Genomic DNA, 18,746 nt, shown 5'->3' with positions numbered 1-18,746 from the left:
CTCAATGTCTGTAAGACATTGTTTTACTGTCTGATTGTTGTTTTTCTCTTTGGATGGCAAACTTGCCATTTCTTTAGCATTTGTTTCTTGAGGCCAAGTTGCCAGCACAGATGGAAAGTATGCAAGGAGATGGCCGGTTTCGAACCTGGGACCACTCGCCTTGAATTCCAGTACAAATGTCATCCACCACTGGCTGGCAAAAGAATTGATCATGGACTTCAGAAAGGGAAGACACACCAGTCCTCATTGAGGGATCAGAAATGAGCAATTTCAAGCTCCTGGGTGTTAAAATCTCTGAGGATCTAACCTGGGCTCAACATATAGAAGCTGTATTGATATTTTATTTATAAGTTTTTGGAGATTTGGTATGTCACATAAAACACTCAAAAGTTTCTTCAGATGTACCGTGGAGAGCATTCCAACTGGGCTACACCACCGCCTGTTATGGCATGGGGGGGTTAACTGTACAGGATTGGAGTAAGCTACAGAGAGTTGTAAACTTACTCAGCTCCATCATGGGCACCAGCCTCCCTGGTACCCAAACATCTTTAAGGAGCGGTACCTCAGAAAGACGGCATTAAGGACCCCATCACCCATGACATGTCCTGTACTCATTGCTACCATCAGGGAGGAGGTACAGGAACGCTGAGGGCGCACACTCAGCGATTCAAGAACAGCTTCTTCTCTGCCATCCGATTTTTGAATGGACACTATCTCACTGCATTTTTATTTCTATTTTTGCACTAATTTAATTTAACACATATTAGAAATCCTTGGTTTTATTTCTTTTCTATTATTATATATATTGCATTAGACTGCTGCGCAAAGTTAATAAATTTCACGACATATGCCGGTGGGGTTAAATCTGATTCTGACTGGTGCTGATCAGACGTCGCCATAAAGACTACAGATCCCGGCGTGCAATGGGAGGTAGACGCCAGTGCGCACGCGCAGCGGGCCTGGTTGGGCCCATGGCGTTGGCTCTGCTCCGTGGGGGCCGGGCGGCTGCGCTGCTGGCCGGAGGGAGGGCCCGGAGCTCTGGACCCGGCCCCGGCCCCGGACCCGGACCCTTCCAGCCCCAACGCGTGGCCGTGGTCGCCAAAACCACCCGCTTCGAATTCGAGCAGCAGCGGGGCGGAGAGCGAGAGGCGGCGCTGCGGCAGCGGGTGAGGCCGGAGGGAGGGTGGTCAGACCCGGTCCCGGGGTGAGGGTCAGGGGCAGAGGGAGGGAGGTCAGACCCGGTCCCGGGGTGAGGCCGGAGGGAGGGTGGGTGGAGGCAGAGGGAGGGTGGAGGTCAGACCCGGTCCCGGTCCCGGGGTCAGGGGCGAGAGGGAGGGTGGAGGTCAGACCCGGTCCCGGGGTGAGGCCGGAGGGAGGGAGGTCAGACCCGGTCCCGGGGTCAGGGTCAGGGGCAGAGGGAGGGTGGAGGTCAGACCTGGTCCCGGGGTCAGGGGTGAGAGGCAGAGGGAGGGTGGAGGTCAGACCTGGTCCCGGTCCCGGGGTCAGGGGGCGAGAGGGAGGGTGGAGGTCAGACCTGGTCCCGGGGTGAGGCCGGAGGGAGGGTGGGTGGAGGTCAGACCTGGTCCCGGGGTCAGGGGTGAGAGGGAGGGTGGAGGTCAGACCTGGTCCCGGGGTGAGGCCGGAGGGAGGGAGGGTGGAGGTCAGACCTGGTCCTGGGGTCAGGGGTGAGAGGCAGAGGGAGGGTGGAGGTCAGACCTGGTCCTGGTCCTGGTCCTGGTCCCGGGGTCAGGGGCGAGAGGGAGGGTGGTGGTCAGACCTGGTCCCGGGGTCAGGGGCGAGAGGGAGGGTGGAGGTCAGACCTGGTCCCGGGGTCAGGGGCAGAGGGAGGGTGGAGGTCAGACCTGGTCCCGGGGCGAGAGGGAGGGTGGAGGTCAGACCTGGTCCCGGGGTGAGAGGGAGGGAGGTCAGACCTGGTCCTGGTCCCGGGGTCAGGGGCGAGAGGGAGGGTGGAGGTCAGACCTGGTCCCGGGGTCAGGGGCAGAGGGAGGGTGGAGGTCAGACCTGGTCCCGGGGCGAGAGGGAGGGTGGAGGTCAGACCTGGTCCCGGGGTGAGAGGGAGGGAGGTCAGACCTGGTCCTGGTCCCGGGGTCAGGGGCGAGAGGGAGGGTGGAGGTCAGACCTGGTCCCGGGGCGAGAGGGAGGGTGGAGGTCAGACCTGGTCCCGGGGTGAGAGGGAGGGAGGTCAGACCTGGTCCTGGTCCCGGGGTCAGGGGCGAGAGGGAGGGTGGAGGTCAGACCTGGTCCCGGGGTCAGGGGCAGAGGGAGGGTGGAGGTCAGACCTGGTCCCGGGGCGAGAGGGAGGGTGGAGGTCAGACCTGGTCCCGGGGTGAGAGGGAGGGAGGTCAGACCTGGTCCTGGTCCCGGGGTCAGGGGCGAGAGGGAGGGTGGAGGTCAGACCTGGTCCCGGGGTCAGGGGCAGAGGGAGGGTGGAGGTCAGACCTGGTCCCGGGGCGAGAGGGAGGGTGGAGGTCAGACCTGGTCCCGGGGTCAGGGGCGAGAGGGAGGGTGGAGGTCAGACCTGGTCCCGGGGCGAGAGGGAGGGTGGAGGTCAGACCTGGTCCCGGGGTGAGAGGGAGGGAGGTCAGACCTGGTCCTGGTCCCGGGGTCAGGGGGCGAGAGGGAGGGTGGAGGTCAGACCTGGTCCCGGGGCGAGAGGGAGGGTGGAGGTCAGACCTGGTCCCGGGGTGAGAGGGAGGGAGGGTGGAGGTCAGACCTGGTCCCGGGGTGAGAGGGAGGGTGGTGGTCAGACCTGGTCCCGGGGCGAGAGGGAGGGTGGAGGTCAGACCTGGTCCCGGGGCGAGAGGGAGGGTGGAGGTCAGACCTGGTCCCGGGGCGAGAGGGAGGGTGGAGGTCAGACCTGGTCCCGGTCCAGGGGCGAGAGGGAGGGTGGTGGTCAGACCTGGTCCCGGGGTCAGGGGCGAGAGGGAGGGTGGAGGTCAGACCTGGTCCCGGGGTCAGGGGCAGAGGGAGGGTGGAGGTCAGACCTGGTCCCGGGGTCAGGGGCGAGAGGGAGGGTGGAGGTCAGACCTGGTCCCGGGGTCAGGGGCGAGAGGGAGGGTGGAGGTCAGACCTGGTCCCGGGGTCAGGGGCAGAGGGAGGGTGGAGGTCAGACCTGGTCCCGGGGCGAGAGGGAGGGTGGAGGTCAGACCTGGTCCCGGGGTGAGAGGGAGGGAGGTCAGACCTGGTCCTGGTCCCGGGGTCAGGGGCGAGAGGGAGGGTGGAGGTCAGACCTGGTCCCGGGGCGAGAGGGAGGGTGGAGGTCAGACCTGGTCCCGGGGTGAGAGGGAGGGAGGTCAGACCTGGTCCTGGTCCCGGGGTCAGGGGCGAGAGGGAGGGTGGAGGTCAGACCTGGTCCCGGGGTCAGGGGCAGAGGGAGGGTGGAGGTCAGACCTGGTCCCGGGGCGAGAGGGAGGGTGGAGGTCAGACCTGGTCCCGGGGTGAGAGGGAGGGAGGTCAGACCTGGTCCTGGTCCCGGGGTCAGGGGCGAGAGGGAGGGTGGAGGTCAGACCTGGTCCCGGGGCGAGAGGGAGGGTGGAGGTCAGACCTGGTCCCGGGGTGAGAGGGAGGGAGGTCAGACCTGGTCCTGGTCCCGGGGTCAGGGGCGAGAGGGAGGGTGGAGGTCAGACCTGGTCCCGGGGCGAGAGGGAGGGTGGAGGTCAGACCTGGTCCCGGGGTGAGAGGGAGGGAGGTCAGACCTGGTCCTGGTCCCGGGGTCAGGGGGCGAGAGGGAGGGTGGAGGTCAGACCTGGTCCCGGGGCGAGAGGGAGGGTGGAGGTCAGACCTGGTCCCGGGGTGAGAGGGAGGGAGGGTGGAGGTCAGACCTGGTCCCGGGGTGAGAGGGAGGGTGGTGGTCAGACCTGGTCCCGGGGCGAGAGGGAGGGTGGAGGTCAGACCTGGTCCCGGGGCGAGAGGGAGGGTGGAGGTCAGACCTGGTCCCGGGGCGAGAGGGAGGGTGGAGGTCAGACCTGGTCCCGGTCCAGGGGCGAGAGGGAGGGTGGTGGTCAGACCTGGTCCCGGGGTCAGGGGCGAGAGGGAGGGTGGAGGTCAGACCTGGTCCCGGGGTCAGGGGCAGAGGGAGGGTGGAGGTCAGACCTGGTCCCGGGGTCAGGGGGCGAGAGGGAGGGTGGAGGTCAGACCTGGTCCCGGGGTCAGGGGCAGAGGGAGGGTGGAGGTCAGACCTGGTCCCGGGGTCAGGGGCGAGAGGGAGGGTGGAGGTCAGACCTGGTCCCGGGGTCAGGGGCGAGAGGGAGGGTGGAGGTCAGACCCGGTCCTGGTCCCGGTCCCGGTCCCGGGGTGAGAGGGAGGGAGGTCAGACTTGGTCCCGGGGTCGGGGGCGAGAGGGAGGGTGGAGGTCAGACCTGGTCCCGGGGTCAGGGGCGAGAGGGAGGGTGGAGGTCAGACCTGGTCCCGGTCCAGGGGCGAGAGGGAGGGAGGTCAGACCTGGTCCTGGTCCCGGGGTCAGGGGCAGAGGGAGGGTGGAGGTCAGACCTGGTCCCGGGGTCAGGGGGCGAGAGGGAGGGTGGAGGTCAGACCTGGTCCCGGGGTCAGGGGCAGAGGGAGGGTGGAGGTCAGACCTGGTCCCGGGGTCAGGGGCGAGAGGGAGGGTGGAGGTCAGACCTGGTCCCGGGGTCAGGGGCGAGAGGGAGGGTGGAGGTCAGACCTGGTCCCGGGGTCAGGGGCGAGAGGGAGGGTGGAGGTCAGACCCGGTCCTGGTCCCGGTCCCGGTCCCGGGGTGAGAGGGAGGGAGGTCAGACTTGGTCCCGGGGTCGGGGGCGAGAGGGAGGGTGGAGGTCAGACCTGGTCCCGGGGTCAGGGGCGAGAGGGAGGGTGGAGGTCAGACCTGGTCCCGGTCCAGGGGCGAGAGGGAGGGAGGTCAGACCTGGTCCTGGTCCCGGGGTCAGGGGCAGAGGGAGGGTGGAGGTCAGACCTGGTCCCGGGGTCAGGGGGCGAGAGGGAGGGTGGTGGTCAGACCTGGTCCCGGGGTCAGGGAGCGAGAGGGAGGGTGGTGGTCAGACCATGTCCCGGGGTCAGGGGCGAGAGGGAGGGTGGAGGTCAGACCTGGTCCCGGTCCTTGTCCTGGGATCAGGGGCGAGAGGGAGGGTGGAGGTCAGACCTGGTCCTGGGGTCAGGGGCGAGAGGGAGGTGGTCAGACCTGATCCCGGGGTCGGGGGTGAGAGGGAGGGAGGGAGGGAGGTCAGACCTGGTCCCGGTCCCGGGGTCAGGGGCGAGAGGGAGGGTGGAGGTCAGACCTGGTCCTGGGGTCAGGGGCGAGAGGGAGGGTGGTGGTCAGACCTGGTCCCGGGGTCGGGATCAGGGGCAAGAAGGAGGGTGGTCAGACCTGGTCCCGGTCCTTGTCCCGGGGTCAGGGGCGAGAGGGAGGGTGGGAGGTCAGACCTGGTCCCGGTCCTTGTCCCGGGGTCAGGGGCGAGAGGGAGGGTGGTGGTCAGACCTGGACCCGGGGTCGGGGTCAGGGGCGAGAGGGAGGGTGGTGGTCAGACCTGGTCCCCGTCCAGGGGCGAGAGGGAGGGTGGTGGTCAGACCTGGTCCCCGTCCAGGGGCGAGAGGGAGGGTGGTGGTCAGACCTGGTCCCGGTCCCGGGGTGAGAGGGAGGGAGGTCAGACCTGGTCCCGGGTCAGGGGTGAGAGGGAGGGAGGTCAGACCTGGTCCCGGGATCGGGGGCGAGAGGGAGGGTGGAGGTCAGACCTGGTCCCGGGTCAGGGGTGAGAGGGAGGGAGGTCAGACCTGGTCCTGGTCCTTGTCCCGGGGTCAGGGGCGAGAGGGAGGGTGCTGGTCAGACCTGGACCCGGGGTCGGGGTCAGGGGCGAGAGGGAGGGTGGTGGTCAGACCTGGTCCTGGTCCAGGGGTCGGGGGCGAGAGGGAGGGAGGGAGGGAGGTCAGACCTGGTCCTGGTCCTTGTCCCGGGGTCAGGGGCGAGAGGGAGGGTGGTGGTCAGACCTGGTCCCGGGGTCGGGATCAGGGGCAAGAAGGAGGGTGGTCAGACCTGGTCCCGGTCCTTGTCCCGGGGTCAGGGGCGAGAGGGAGGGTGGGAGGTCAGACCTGGTCCCGGGGTCAGGGGCGAGAGGGAGGGTGGTGGTCAGACCTGGGGTCGGGGTCAGGGGCGAGAGGGAGGGTGGTGGTCAGACCTGGTCCCCGTCCAGGGGTCGGGGGCGAGAGGGAGGGAGGGAGGGTGGTCAGACCTGGTCCCGGTCCAGCGGTCGGGGGCGAGAGGGAGGGAGGGAGGGAGGTCAGACCTGGTCCTGGTCCTTGTCCCGGGGTCAGGGGCGAGAGGGAGGGTGGTGGTCAGACCTGGTCCCGGGGTCAGGGGCGAGAGGGAGGGTGGTGGTCAGACCTGGACCTGGGGTCGGGGTCAGGGGCGAGAGGGAGGGTGGTGGTCAGACCTGGTCCCGGGGTCAGGGGCGAGAGGGAGGGTGGTGGTTGGACCTGGGGTCGGGGTCAGGGGCGAGAGGGAGGGTGGTGGTCAGACCTGGTCCTGGTCCAGGGGCGAGAGGGAGGGTGGTGGTCAGACCTGGTTCCGTGGTCGGGGTCAGGGGCGAGAGGGAGGGAGGTCAGACCTGGTCCCGGGGTCGGGATCAGGGGCAAGAAGGAGGGTGGTCAGACCTGGTCCCGGTCCTTGTCCCGGGGTCAGGGGCGAGAGGGAGGGTGGTGGTCAGACCTGGTCCCGGGGTCGGGATCAGGGGCAAGAAGGAGGGTGGTCAGACCTGGTCCCGGTCCTTGTCCCGGGGTCAGGGGCGAGAGGGAGGGTGGTGGTCAGACCTGGACCCGGGGTCGGGGTCAGGGGCGAGAGGGAGGGTGGTGGTCAGACCTGGTCCCCGTCCAGGGGCGAGAGGGAGGGTGGTGGTCAGACCTGGTCCCGGTCCCGGGGTGAGAGGGAGGGAGGTCAGACCTGGTCCCGGGTCAGGGGTGAGAGGGAGGGAGGTCAGACCTGGTCCCGGGATCGGGGGCGAGAGGGAGGGTGGAGGTCAGACCTGGTCCCGGGTCAGGGGTGAGAGGGAGGGAGGTCAGACCTGGTCCTGGTCCTTGTCCCGGGGTCAGGGGCGAGAGGGAGGGTGCTGGTCAGACCTGGACCCGGGGTCGGGGTCAGGGGCGAGAGGGAGGGTGGTGGTCAGACCTGGTCCTGGTCCAGGGGTCGGGGGCGAGAGGGAGGGAGGGAGGGAGGTCAGACCTGGTCCTGGTCCTTGTCCCGGGGTCAGGGGCGAGAGGGAGGGTGGTGGTCAGACCTGGTCCCGGGGTCGGGATCAGGGGCAAGAAGGAGGGTGGTCAGACCTGGTCCCGGTCCTTGTCCCGGGGTCAGGGGCGAGAGGGAGGGTGGGAGGTCAGACCTGGTCCCGGGGTCAGGGGCGAGAGGGAGGGTGGTGGTCAGACCTGGGGTCGGGGTCAGGGGCGAGAGGGAGGGTGGTGGTCAGACCTGGTCCCCGTCCAGGGGTCGGGGGCGAGAGGGAGGGAGGGAGGGTGGTCAGACCTGGTCCCGGTCCAGCGGTCGGGGGCGAGAGGGAGGGAGGGAGGGAGGTCAGACCTGGTCCCGGTCCAGCGGTCGGGGGCGAGAGGGAGGGAGGGAGGGAGGTCAGACCTGGTCCTGGTCCTTGTCCCGGGGTCAGGGGCGAGAGGGAGGGTGGTGGTCAGACCTGGTCCCGGGGTCAGGGGCGAGAGGGAGGGTGGTGGTCAGACCTGGACCTGGGGTCGGGGTCAGGGGCGAGAGGGAGGGTGGTGGTCAGACCTGGTCCCGGGGTCAGGGGCGAGAGGGAGGGTGGTGGTTGGACCTGGGGTCGGGGTCAGGGGCGAGAGGGAGGGTGGTGGTCAGACCTGGTCCTGGTCCAGGGGCGAGAGGGAGGGTGGTGGTCAGACCTGGTCCCCGTCCAGGGTTCGGGGGCGAGAGGGAGGGAGGGAGGGAGGTCAGACCCGGTCCTGGTCCTTGTCCCGGTGTCAGGGACAAGAGGGAGGGTGGTGTCAGACCTGGTTCCGTGGTCGGGGTCAGGGGCGAGAGGGAGGGAGGTCAGACCTGGTCCCGGGGTCGGGATCAGGGGCAAGAAGGAGGGTGGTCAGACCTGGTCCCGGTCCTTGTCCCGGGGTCAGGGGCGAGAGGGAGGGTGGTGGTCAGACCTGGTCCCGGGGTCGGGATCAGGGGCAAGAAGGAGGGTGGTCAGACCTGGTCCCGGTCCTTGTCCCGGGGTCAGGGGCGAGAGGGAGGGTGGTGGTCAGACCTGGACCCGGGGTCGGGGTCAGGGGCGAGAGGGAGGGTGGTGGTCAGACCTGGTCCCGGTCCTTGTCCCAGGGTCAGGGGCGAGAGGGAGGGTGGTGGTCAGACCTGGACCCGGGGTCGGGGTCAGGGGCGAGAGGGAGGGTGGTGGTCAGACCTGGTCCTGGTCCAGGGGCGAGAGGGAGGGAGGGTGGTCAGACCTGGTCCCCGTCCAGGGGCGAGAGGGAGGGAGGGTGGTGGTCAGACCTGGTCCCCATCCAGGGTTCGGGGGCGAGAGGGAGGGAGAGAGGGAGGTCAGACCCGGTCCTGGTCCTTGTCCCGGTGTCAGGGGCAAGAGGGAGGGTGGTGGTCAGACCTGGTCCCGTGGTCGGGGTCAGGGGCGAGAGGGAGGGAGGTCAGACCTGGTCCCGGGGTCAGGGGGCGAGAGGGAGGGTGGAGGTCAGACCTGGTCCCGGGGTCAGGGGGCGAGAGGGAGGGTGGAGGTCAGACCTGGTCCCGGTCCAGGGGTCGGGGGCGGGAGGGAGGGAGGTCAGACCCGGTCCTGGTCCTTGTCCCGGGGTCAGGGGCGAGAGGGAGGGTGGAGGTCAGACCTGGTCCCGGTCCAGGGGTCGGGGGTGAGAGGGAGGGAGGGAGGGAGGTCAGACCTGATCCTGGTCCTTGTCCCGGGGTCAGGGGCAAGAGGGAGGGTGGTGGTCAGACCTGGGACTATACTCTGTGAAGTTCAGAAGAATGAGAGGGGATCTTATAGCAACATACAAAATTTTAAAAGGGATAGATAAAAGTAGGAAAGTTGTTTCCATTGGTAGTGAGACTAGAACTAGGGGACATTGCCTCAAGATTTAGGGGAGAAGATTTATAACAGAAACTGTTTTTCCCAGAGAGTGGTGGTGAATCTGTGGAATTCTCTGCCAAGGGAAACAGTTGAGGCTTCTTCACTTGTAATGTTAAAATTGTACAAGGCATCGGTAAGGCCAGATTTGGAATATTGTGTGCAGTTCTGGTCACTGAATTATAGGAAAGATATCAATAAATTAGAGAGAGTGCAGAGACGATTTACTAGGATGTTACCTGGGTTTCAGCACTTAAGTTACAGAGAAAGGTTGAACAAGTTAGGTCTCTATTCATTGGAGCGTAGAAGGTTGAGGGGGGATTTGATCGAGGTATTTAAAATTTTGAGAGGGATAGATAGAGTTGACGTGAACAGGCTGTTTCCATTGAGAGTAGGGGAGATTCAAACTAGAGGACATGATTTGAGAGTTAGGGGGCAGAAGTTTAAGGGAAACACAAGGGGGTATTTCTTTACTCAAAGAGTGATAGCTGTGTGGAATGAGCTTCCTGTAGAAGTAGTAGAGGCCAGTTCAGTTGTGTCATTTAAGGTAAAATTGGATAGGTATATGGACAGGAAAGGAGTGGAGGGTTATGGGCTGAGTGCGGGTAGGTGGGACTAGGTGAGATTAAGAGTTCGGCACGGACTAGGAGGGCCGAGATGGCCTGTTTCCGTGCTGTGATTGTTATATGGTTATAAATAATAATTTGCTCTTCTATTATTCCTTCTAAAGTGGATGATCTCTCATTTACCAACGTTGTATCATCTGCCGGACCTTGGCCCACTCACTTGACCTATCTATATCATTCTGCAGACTCTCCACATCTTCTGTACAATTTGCTTTTCCACTCAGTTTAGTGTCATCAGTAAATTTTGCTACGCTACTCAGTCCCCTCTTCCAAATCATCAATGTAAATGGTAAACACCCATTTATGCCAACTGTCCGCCTTCTATTGGTTAACCAATCCACTATCCATGCCAATACACTTCCTCTGACTCCATGCATCCATTCTTATTTATTTAAGTCTCTTGTGCGGTACCTTATCGAACGCCTTCTGGAAATCCAAGTATGCGACATGCACCTGTTCCCCTCTATCCACTGCACTCATTATGTCTTCAAAAAACTCCAGTAAGTTTATCAAACAGGATCTTTCTGAATCCATGCTGCATCTGTCTATGGAACCACTCTTTTCTAAGTGTTTCGCTATTTCTTCCTTAATGACAACTTCAAGCATTTTCCTGACTATAGATGTTAAACTAACTGGCCTATAGTTGCCCATCTTTTGCCTACATCCTTTTTTAAAAACTGGCGTGACATTTGCTGTCTTCCAGTCCACTGAGACCTGCCCAGAGTCTAGAGAGTTTTGATTAATGATTGCCAACGTGTCTACTATAACCCCCCGCCAATTCCCTCAGCACCCTGGGATGCATCCCATCAGGACCAGGGGACTTATCTACCTTCAGGCCCTCTAGTTTGCTCATCACTATCTCTTTAGTGACAGTGTTTTTATTGAGGTCCTCACCTCCCATTTCGTCCATAACATCCTTCTTTTGCATATTAGACGTGTCCTCCACCATGAAGACCGACACAAAATAGTCGTTCAATGCCTCAGCAATTTCCTTATCACCCAATATCAATTTCCCCTTCTCGTCTTCCAAGGGACCCACATTGACTTTAGCCACCCTCTTCCACTTTATATATTTATAAAAGCTTTTGCTATCTGTTTTTATATTTTGTGCTAATTTACTTTCATACTCTATCTTCCCTTTCCTTATTTCTTGTTTAGTTGTTCTTGTTGCTTTTTAAAGTTTTCCCGATCCTCCAGTCTCCCACTACTCTTTGTGACTTTGTACACATGAGCTTTTAATTTGATACTATCTTTGATTTCCTTAGTTCCTTAGTGGCTGTCCCCACACGTACTGTCCTTACTTTTGACTGGAATATACTTTTTTTGAGCACTGTGAAAAATCTCTTTGAAAGTATTCCACTGTTCCTCAACTGCCCTACCAAATAGCCTGTGCTCCCAATCCACATTAGCCAACTCCTCCCTCATCCTGTTGTAGACTCCCTTGTTCAAGCATCATACACTAGTTTTAGATCTATTTCGTCCTCCATCTGAATGCAAAATTCAATCATACTACGATCACTCTTTCCAAGAGTGACTACAAGATCGTTGATATTACCTGTCTCATTGCACAGGACTAGATCTAAGATAGTATTTTCCCTTGTAGGTTCACTAACATGCTGCTCGAGAAAGCCATCACAGATGCATTCCATGAAGTTCTCCTCAAGACTTCCTTTACCAACCTGATTCACCCAATCTATGTGGAAGTTAAAATCCTGCATGACAACTGCTGTTCCGTTCTTACAAGTCTCAGTTATTTCTTGGTTAATCACCTCTGCCACTGCAATATTTTTATTAGGTGGCTTATAGACAACACCCACCAGTTTCCCTTTACTATTCTTAATCTCTACCCAGATGGACTCAACATTCTGCTCCGTAGATCTTATATCATTTCTCACAATCACCCTTATCAAGAGCACCATCCCACCACCTCTGCCTTCCTGCCTATCAGGTATTACCTGATACCCTTGGATATTTAATTCCAAGTCATCTCCCCCTTGCAACCAGGCTTCTGTAATAGCCACTAAATCATATGCCTTGGTCTTGATCTGTGCCAGATCTCACTCAGATGACTATAGAACCCCTAAGTGTATGACCTCTACACCAAAGTTTAAAGTAAATTTATCATCAAAGTACATGTATGTCACCATATTCGTTTTCTTGTGGGCATTCACAGTAACTGTAAAGAAACACAATAGAAACAATGAAAATCTGAGCACAACAAAGACAGGCAAACAGCCAATGTGCAAAAGACAACAAACTGCAAATACAAAACTAAAGAAATAACAAAATAAAAATAAATAAGCAATAAATATTGAGAACAGCAGTTTTAGAGTCCTTGAAAGTGAGTCCATAGATTGTGGAATCAGTTCAGTGTTAGAAATTGTGAAAATGTTTCGGGTGGGGGGGGGGGGCTGCTTGGTCCTTATGAGAATGGGGTTGCTGAGAGCTCTGTGAAGTTATCTCCTCTGGTTTAAGGGTCTTATGGTTGAGGCGTAATAATTGTTCCTGAACCTGGTAGTGTGAGTTCTCAGGCTCCTGTACCTTCTTCCTAATGACTGCAGCAAGAAGGGAGCATAGCTTGGATGGTGGGAGTCCTTGGTGGTGGACACTGCTCTCCTGCCACAGCATTCCTTCCAGATGTGCTCAGTAGTGGGGAGGGGCTTTGCCTTGATGGACTGGGCAGTATTCAATATCTTGTGTAGATATTTCCATTCAAGTGTTTCATACCAGACCATTATGCAATACTCCACTGCACATCTATAGAAGTTAGTCAGTGTTTTAGATGACATGCCAAATCTTTGCAAACTTCTAAGATAGTAGAGGCAATGTCGTGCCTTCTTTGTAGTGACAATATGTGCTGCACTCAGGACAGATCCTCTTAAATGATATAGAACATAGAAAACCACAAAGTTGTACCGAACATGTCCCTACCTTAGAAATTACTAGGCTTATCTATAGCTCTCTATTTTTCTAAGCTCTATGTACCTATCCAAAAGTCTCTTAAAAGACCCTATTGTATCCGCCTCCACCACCGTTGCCGCCAACCCATTCCACGCACTCACCACTCTCTGAGTAAAAAACTTACCCCTGACATCTCTGTACCTACTCCCCAGCACCTTAAACCTGTGTCCTTTTGTGGCAACCATTTTAGACCTGGGAAAAGCCTCTGACGATCCACACAATCAATGCATCTCATCATCTTGTACACCTCCATCAGGTCACCTCTCATCCTCCTTCGCTCCAAGGAGACTCAACCTATTCTCATAAGGCATGCTCCCCAATCCAGGCAACATCCTTGTAAATTTCCTCTGTACCCTTTCTATGGCTTCCACATCCTTCCTGTAGTGAGGTGACCAGAACTGAGCACAGTACTCCAAGTGGGGTCTGACCAGGGTCCTATATAGCTGCAACATTACCTCTCGGCTCCTAAATTCAATTCCACGATTGATGAAGGCCAATGCACCGTACACCTTCTTAACCACAGAGACAACCTGCGCAGCTGCTTTGAGCATCCTATGGACTCGGACCCCAAGGTCCCTCTGATCCTCCACACTGCCAAGAGTCTTATCATTAATACTATATCCTGCCATCATATTTGACCTACCAAAATGAACCACCTCACACTTATCTGGGTTGAACTCCACCTGCCACTTCTCAGCCCAGTTTTGCATCCTATCAATGTCCCGCTATAACCTCTGACAGCCCTCCACACTATCCACAACACCCCCAACCTTTGTGTCATCAGCAAGTTCACAAACCCATCCCTCCACTTCCTCATCCAGGTCATTTATTAAAATCACAAAGTGTAAGGGTCCCAGAACAGATCCTGAGGCACCCCACTGGTCACCAAACTCCATGCAGAAAATGACCCGTCTACAACCACTCTTTGCCTTCTGTGGGCAAGCCAGTTCTCGATCCACAAAGCAATGTCCCCTTGGATCCCATACCTCCTTACTTTCTCAATAAGCCTTGCATGGGTGCCTTATCAAATACATTGCTGAAATCCATATACACTACATCTATGGCTCTTCCTTCATCAATGTGTTTAGTCACATCCTCAAAAAATTCAATCAGGCTCGTAAGGCACGACCTGCCTTTGACAAAGCCATGTTGACTATTCCTAATCATATTATGCCTCTCCAAATGTTCACAAGTCCTGCCTCTCAAGATCTTCTCCATCAACTTAACAACCACTGAGGTAAGATTCGCTGGTCTATAATTTCCTGGGCTACTCCCTTTCTTGAATAAAGGAACAATATTTGCAACTCTCCAATCCTACGGCACCTCTCCCATTCCCATTGATGATGCAAAGATCATTGCCAGAGGCTCAACAATCTCCTCCCTCACCTCCCACTGTACCCTGGTGTACATCTCATCCGGTCCCAGTGTCTTATCCAACTTGATGCTTTACAAAAGTTCCAGCACATCCTCTTTCTTAATGTCTACATGCTCAAGCTTTTCAGTCTGCTGCAAGTCATCACTACAATCACGAAGATCCTTTTCCATAGTGAATACCGAGTAAAGTATTCATTAAGTACCTCTGCTATTTCCTCCAGTTCCATACACACTTTCCCACTGTCTCATTTGATAGGTCCTATTCTTTCACGTCTGATCCTCTTGCTCTTCACATACTTATACAATGCCTTGGGATTTTACTTAATTCTGCCCACCAAGGCCTCCTCATGGCCCCTTCTGGCTCTCCTAATTTCCTTCTTGAGTTCCTTCCTATTAGCCTTATAATCTTCTTGATCTCTAACATTACCTAGCTCTCTGAACCTTTTGTAAACTTTTTTTTCTTGACTAGATTTATTACAGCCTTTATACATCATGGTTCCTGTACCCACCCATAACTTCCCTGTCTCATTGGAACGTATCTATATAGAACTCCACACAAATATCCACTGAACATTTGCCACATTTCTTCCATACTTTTCCCTGAGAACATCTGTTTCCAATTTAAGCCTCCAATTTCCTGCCTGATAGCCTTATAATTCCCCTTACTCCAATTAAATGCTCTTCTAACTTGTCTGTTCCTATCTCTCTCCAGTGCTATTGTAAAGGAGACAATTATGATCTCTATCTCCAAAATGCTCTCCCACTGAGAGATCTGACACCTGACCAGGTTCATTTCCCAATACCAAATCAAGTACAGCCTCTCCTCTCGTAGGCTTATCTACATATTGTGTCAAGAAACCTTCCTGAACACACCTAACAAACTCCACCCCATTTAAACCCCTCGCTCTAGGGAGATGGCAATCCATATCTGGGAAATTAAAATCTCCCATCATGACAACTCTGTTATTATTACACCTTTCCAGGATCTGTTTCCCTATCTGCTCCTCGATATCCCTGTTATAGACAATAGGTGCAGAAGTAGACCATTCGGCCCTTCGAGCCTGCACCGCCATTTTGAGAATGGTGGCCACTATAGGCCTATTGGAATAGGCCACTATTGGGCGGCCTATAAAAAACACCCAGTAAGGTTATTGACCTCTTCCTATTCCAAATCTCCACCCACAGAGACGCCACAGATAATCCCTCCACGGCGTCCACCTTTTCTGCAGCCGTGACACTATCTCTGATCAACAGTGTCACACCCCCACCTCTTTTGCCTCCCTCTCTGTCCTTTCTGAAACATCTAAAACCCAGCACTTGAAGTAACCATTTCTGTCCCTGAGCCATCCCAGTCTCTGTAATGGCCACCACATCATATCTGCAAGTACTGATCCACACTCTCAGCTCATCCACTTTGTTCACAACACTCCTTGCGTTAAAATAGACACATCTCAAACCTTTGGTCTGAGCACATCCCTTCTCTATCACTTGCCTATCCTCCCTCTCGCACTGTCTACAAGCTTTCTCTATTTGTGAGCCAACCTCCTCTTCCCCAAGGAATGCCAAGGATTTTAAAGTCACTGACCCTCTCCTCCCCTGATGAGGACTGTATCATGGACTTCTGAAGTCAATAGTTGGCTCCTTGGTCTTGCTCACATTGAGTAAGAAGTGGTTATATGGCACCTTGCAGCTAGATTTATAGGACCTGGGCCTCTGTACCAACCTCTGCAATTGGATCCTCAGCTTCCTAACCGGAAAACCCCAGTCTGTGTGGATTGGTGATAACATCTCCTCCTTGCTGGTGATCAACACTGGTGCACCTCGGGTGTGTGCTTAGCCCACTGCTCTACTCCCTCTATAACCATGACTGTGTGGCAAGGCAGATCTCAACGTCATTAAGACAAAAGAGCTGTTTGTGGACCAGGAAGGGTAAGATGAAAGAACACATGCCAATCCTCATGGAGGGATCAGAAGTGAAGAGAGTGAGAAGTTTCAAGGTCCTGGATGTCAAGATCTCTGAGGACGTAACCTGGTCCCAACATATTGCTGCATCTATAAAGAAGGCAAGACAGCGACTATACTTTAAACTTTGGTATGTCGACAAAAACTTCTATAGATGTACCATGGAGAGCATTCTGACAGGCTGCATCACTGTCTGGTATGGGGGTAGAGGCTACTGCATGGGACCCCCCTCTTTCTGCTTTCCGCAGGGATCGCTCGGTACGCGACTCCCTTGTCCACTTGTCTCTCCCCCACCCCCCCCCCCCCCCCATCCCTTCCCACCGATCTCTCCCTCCTGGCACTTATCCTTGTAAGCGGAACAAGTGCTACACCTGCCCTTACACTTCCTCCCTCACCACCATTCAGGGCCCCAGACAGTCCTTCCACGTGAGGCAACACTTCACCTGTGAGTCGGCTGGTGTGGTATACTGCGTCGGGTGCTCCTGGTGTGGCCTTTTATATATTGGTGAGACCCGACACAGACTGGGAGACCGTTTCACTGAACACCTACGCTCTGTCTGCCAGAGAAAGCAGGATCTCCCAGTGGCCACACATTTTAATTCCACGTCCCATTCCCATTCTGATGTGTCTATCCATGGCCTCCTCTACTGTCAAGATGAAGCCACACTCAGGTGAGTCTCACAGTCATAAGTGTAAAGTGAGTAGAGCAGGGGCTAAGCACACAGCATTGTGGTGACCCTGTGCTGAGGGAGATTGTGGAGGAGATGTTGCCAATCAGAGCTGACTGGGATCTGCAAGTGAAGAAATTGAGGATCCAGTTGCACAAGGAGATAGTGAGGCCAAGGTCTTGAGCTTATTGGTTAGTTTTGAAAGTATGATGGTGTTGGATGCCGAACTGTAGTGAGAAAGTGCATCGGAATGTGTGCACCTTCACTATCCTGACGTTCTGGAGTTGAGATGGCATCTGCTGTGGACCTGTTGCTCCGGTAGGTAAATTGGAGCAGATCCAAGTTGTTCCTCAGGCAGGAGTTGATATGTTTCATCACCAACCTTTCAAAACACTTCTTCAATGTGGATATAAATTCTACTGGATGATAGTCAATGAGGCAGGTTACCACGTTCTTAGGCACCAGTACAATTGAAGCAGCTGGGGTCCTCAGATTGCCAAAGAGAGAGGTTAAAGATCTCAGTGACTGTCTGGGCCAGATGATCTTTGTGGGTTCACCCTCCGAAAGTACATTGGGCTCAGACCCTAAAATCACAGGGTGATCGGGCGTTGTGGAAGTTTGTGAAGGTACCTCCATGTCTTGTCCGGGGGTGAAACCTTGTCAAGTACGTTGCTTGGTTTTACTTTGTGGGAGGTGATAGCATTAAAGCAGCAGGAAGTAGGCCAGCAAGCACTGTGGAACACTACCTACAGCTTCCCTGCTAATTCACCCAATGTCCTGACTTGCCCATCTTCCTCCATCACTTGGTCTGAATGTTGGATCTCCCTCCTCAAGGACACACAATTCTGTCAGTGAGCTCATCCTAAAAGTTAATGACTGAAACTTCTTACCTTGCGCAATACTCTGCTTTCTACTGCTATGTTGGGAGGTATTTTATTTTAGCAGTTTTATGTAAAAGCAGTATATCCTGCAGGTAAGAGTGTTTTGGCTTCAGCTAAAGATAAGGAGCCACGTTGTCCAACTTAGGAATGTTGTGTTGTGGGACTTGAGAGACGGCTCGAGAGAGCTGGGCGGCCAGATTTCTGAAGGACAGTGGTCTGGTTTGGGGTCTTTTGGTGAGAGGTGTGACGGAGAAGAGCACCAGGGAAGATACCTAGAGGATTCCATTTGAAGGGGTGACCCTAATCCAAGGAGTGCTTCACAAGTCAGGAGATTCTAAGAAGGGAAGTTCTCCCTGCGGTTGGTAATGAGAATTCTGTGCTGTGAGTGAAGTGACACACACAATGACTATGGAAATATGCCCCAATGCTTACTTGAACATTTCAGCTGGCTTAATTAATGGGCACTTTTTTCTTTCTGTTAACTGATGAAGTTGAAAACTACATACCTTGCTGGTGTATGACCTGTCAGTTCTGGGCTACTGATAATTGTGTATGGCCAGTATTTACACAGCATTCACTCAAATCAAGATTCCTTTAATAAGAACATCCCAATATTCCTGTTTGGTTGAACCCCAAATCCTTAGACATGTATTGTTTATGAAAGGTGTTAAGTCACGTGGCTGTTAGAGTAGCTAATGAGCCAAGTTGGGGTACGAACCCTGGTGAGAGGGTTGCACTTATAAGTCTGTTGCATCTGTTCATCTTGCCTTGCTAAAGTTCAAGTAAATATATATATTACCATACACTGTACACCCTGAGGTTCACTTTCTTGTGGGCATCCACTGTAGGTACAAAGTAAAAACAAACAAATAAATAAATATGGAATAAATATTGAGAACATGAAATGATAAGTCCTTGAAAGTGAGTCCATAGATTGTGGAATCAGTTCAGCGTGAGGGTGAGTGAGGTTGCCCCTCTGGTTCAGGAACCTGATGGTTGAGGGGTAATAACTGTTCCTGGACCTGATAGTGTGAGTCCTGACGTTCCAGTACCTCCTTCTTTATGGCTGAGGGGTAATAACTGTTCCTGGACCTGGTAGTGTGAGTCCTGAGGCTCCTGTACTCCTTTCCTGATGGCTAAGGGGTAATAACTGTTCCTGGACCTGGAAGTGTGAGTCCTGAGGCTCCTGTACCCACTTCCTGATGGCAG

At 55.8% G+C, this 18,746-nt stretch overlaps 1 protein-coding gene across 1 annotated transcript in view; it reads left to right on the top strand.

Annotated features, from left to right (window-relative positions):
- The first annotated feature begins 942 nt into the window (after positions 1–942).
- Positions 943–18,746, top strand: part of nadk2 (NAD kinase 2, mitochondrial) — a 57,493-nt gene continuing 39,689 nt past the window's right edge. Inside the window, exon 1 of the mRNA XM_059974045.1 lies at positions 943–1,166. Coding sequence (XP_059830028.1) covers positions 972–1,166 — 195 coding nt within the window. The 5' untranslated portion in view covers positions 943–971. The remainder of the gene's footprint in view (positions 1,167–18,746) is intronic.

This window comes from Hypanus sabinus, chromosome 7, assembly GCF_030144855.1.
Source record: "Hypanus sabinus isolate sHypSab1 chromosome 7, sHypSab1.hap1, whole genome shotgun sequence".
Lineage (NCBI taxonomy): Eukaryota > Metazoa > Chordata > Chondrichthyes > Myliobatiformes > Dasyatidae > Hypanus > Hypanus sabinus.
Note: the sequence above shows the minus strand (reverse complement) of the source record. Positions and strands in the feature narration are given on the sequence as shown.